This window comes from Octopus bimaculoides, chromosome 12 (assembly GCF_001194135.2).
Source record: "Octopus bimaculoides isolate UCB-OBI-ISO-001 chromosome 12, ASM119413v2, whole genome shotgun sequence".
Taxonomy (NCBI): Eukaryota; Metazoa; Mollusca; class Cephalopoda; order Octopoda; family Octopodidae; genus Octopus; species Octopus bimaculoides.
This window is the reverse complement of record NC_068992.1, coordinates 39,066,085-39,067,718: the sequence shown is the minus strand read 5'-3', so window position 1 is coordinate 39,067,718 and position 1,634 is coordinate 39,066,085. Positions and strand designations below refer to the sequence as shown.

General features: G+C 38.1%; 1 protein-coding gene across 1 annotated transcript; it reads right to left on the bottom strand.

Moving 5' to 3' along the window:
• Positions 1 to 746: 746 nt before the first annotated feature.
• LOC106879068 (uncharacterized) lies at positions 747 to 1,292 on the bottom strand. The gene has a single exon (XM_014928499.1). It carries the CDS (start codon positions 1,290 to 1,292, stop codon positions 747 to 749), a length of 546 nt encoding a protein of 181 aa, XP_014783985.1.
• Positions 1,293 to 1,634: the final 342 nt, after the last annotated feature.

Genomic DNA, 1,634 nt, shown 5'->3' with positions numbered 1-1,634 from the left:
ACTCAAAAATAATTTTTTGTGGGTTTTAAAACAGAAAAGGTGCAGTTACAAGTAAAATGACAATTATAAAAAAAAAGAGATTGCAAAAGAAATATGTAAACTGGTTTTATGAACTGAACTAGCAAATTCATCCGTCCTTTGGACGTTGTAATTATTATAATGATACGCTCCTGAGGACGGTTTAAGTTGAATTAGTCCGCAGCTAGAAGTCGTTTCCAGTTGATAAGTGTAAAATGTATAATTACCAATTTCGTTGGCAGCTATATGATATAGTATTAAAAAACTTAGGTAATGAATAATTTTTTTTAACACAAACTTGGCAGTTAGTAATAAATGAAAGTCCATGAAATGGGATCGCAATTGCAGTAGGCATTATGGATCCAATGTCTTACTTGCAGCGTTTTGTATCATGTACTTATTGTTCTCGTAATACCTGATACAATCGCATTGAAGCTTTTTATTTTTTCAATGAAAGTCATGTATGATAAAGAAAAGCAAACATTTACTGCAAATATACAAACAGGATGTACAAAAATAAATGCCAGAGCATTCTTATAGGGCGAACAGCGTGCGTGAAGTAAGAAGGATCATCGAAGGTAATGTACTGTTAACAGCAATCAGGGAAACGAAGCAAAATATCAATGAAACGCTTGCAGGAAGCCTGATTGCTTACGGTTACAGTTTGGTGTGGATGTGAAGAACACAGTAGAGCAAAAATTACTGTAGGGCTGCTTTGCAGAAGACGTTCAAAAATTACTGTAGGAGCAGTCTGTTGGGGTTAGCGGAATTTTCGGAATGAAAACAGTAGCGTTTTTGCCGTGTCTTGAGATAATTTGGGCTTCAACGACGTAGTCCATCATTTGTTTAACCACAAGGCGAGTTCCATTGCATAGTTTGGGTGCGTTTAGATTGCGTAGGAGGATAACAGGGCAACCGACTTTTAAGTGAAGTTCATGGGGAGGGAGTCCAGGAGAATCTTGAAAGTTGAGAAATTCTGTTGGAAATTGTATAACCTGATCGAGGTCTGTAACGGTGTCAACTAATCTGTAACAACGTTCTTGAGAAGGAAGCTGACTGAGTAAATCGTAGTCAAAAGTGTTCGCAGCAGCATTTGTAGGTGCAATAATAGCCCTGTCAGGAAGCCAGTTTGGTTTTATGTATTCCGTTGTAAGATTTGGGTAAACGGCAGAACATAAGTCATCACGGCTGGATTCAGTGTGGCCAATGGTGGTAGTGCCAATGTATCCGTTGTCATCGGACGTAATTTGTCTATTGCCGATTTTAAAGAGCATTTCCGAAAACTATGTTGTAGGCTGACCAGTCTGTAGGAGTAATTTTTTTTTTTTATTTAGTTTTTTTTGCATTTTCTTTTAGTAAGTGAGTGTGTGAGTGAGAGAGAGGGGGTGTTGTCATGTATGTTTAAAATGGGTAGGATCAGTCACACACGCACACAAACACATACATACACCCATTATCTGCCATATACATGGACATACATAAATACATATGCATACATGTGTTTCTCAGGTGAATGAGCATTTTTAAATGCCCACACACACAGTGACACACACTCTCTCCTTCTCTCTCACTCACACACACACAGAGCAAGACATCTTCTCTCTCTCTCTCTCTCT

Excerpts from the sequence above, each read along its gene's own strand:
- LOC106879068 (XM_014928499.1), bottom strand. The coding sequence starts at position 1,292 with ATGCTCTTTAAAATCGGCAATAGACAAATTACGTCCGATGACAACGGA.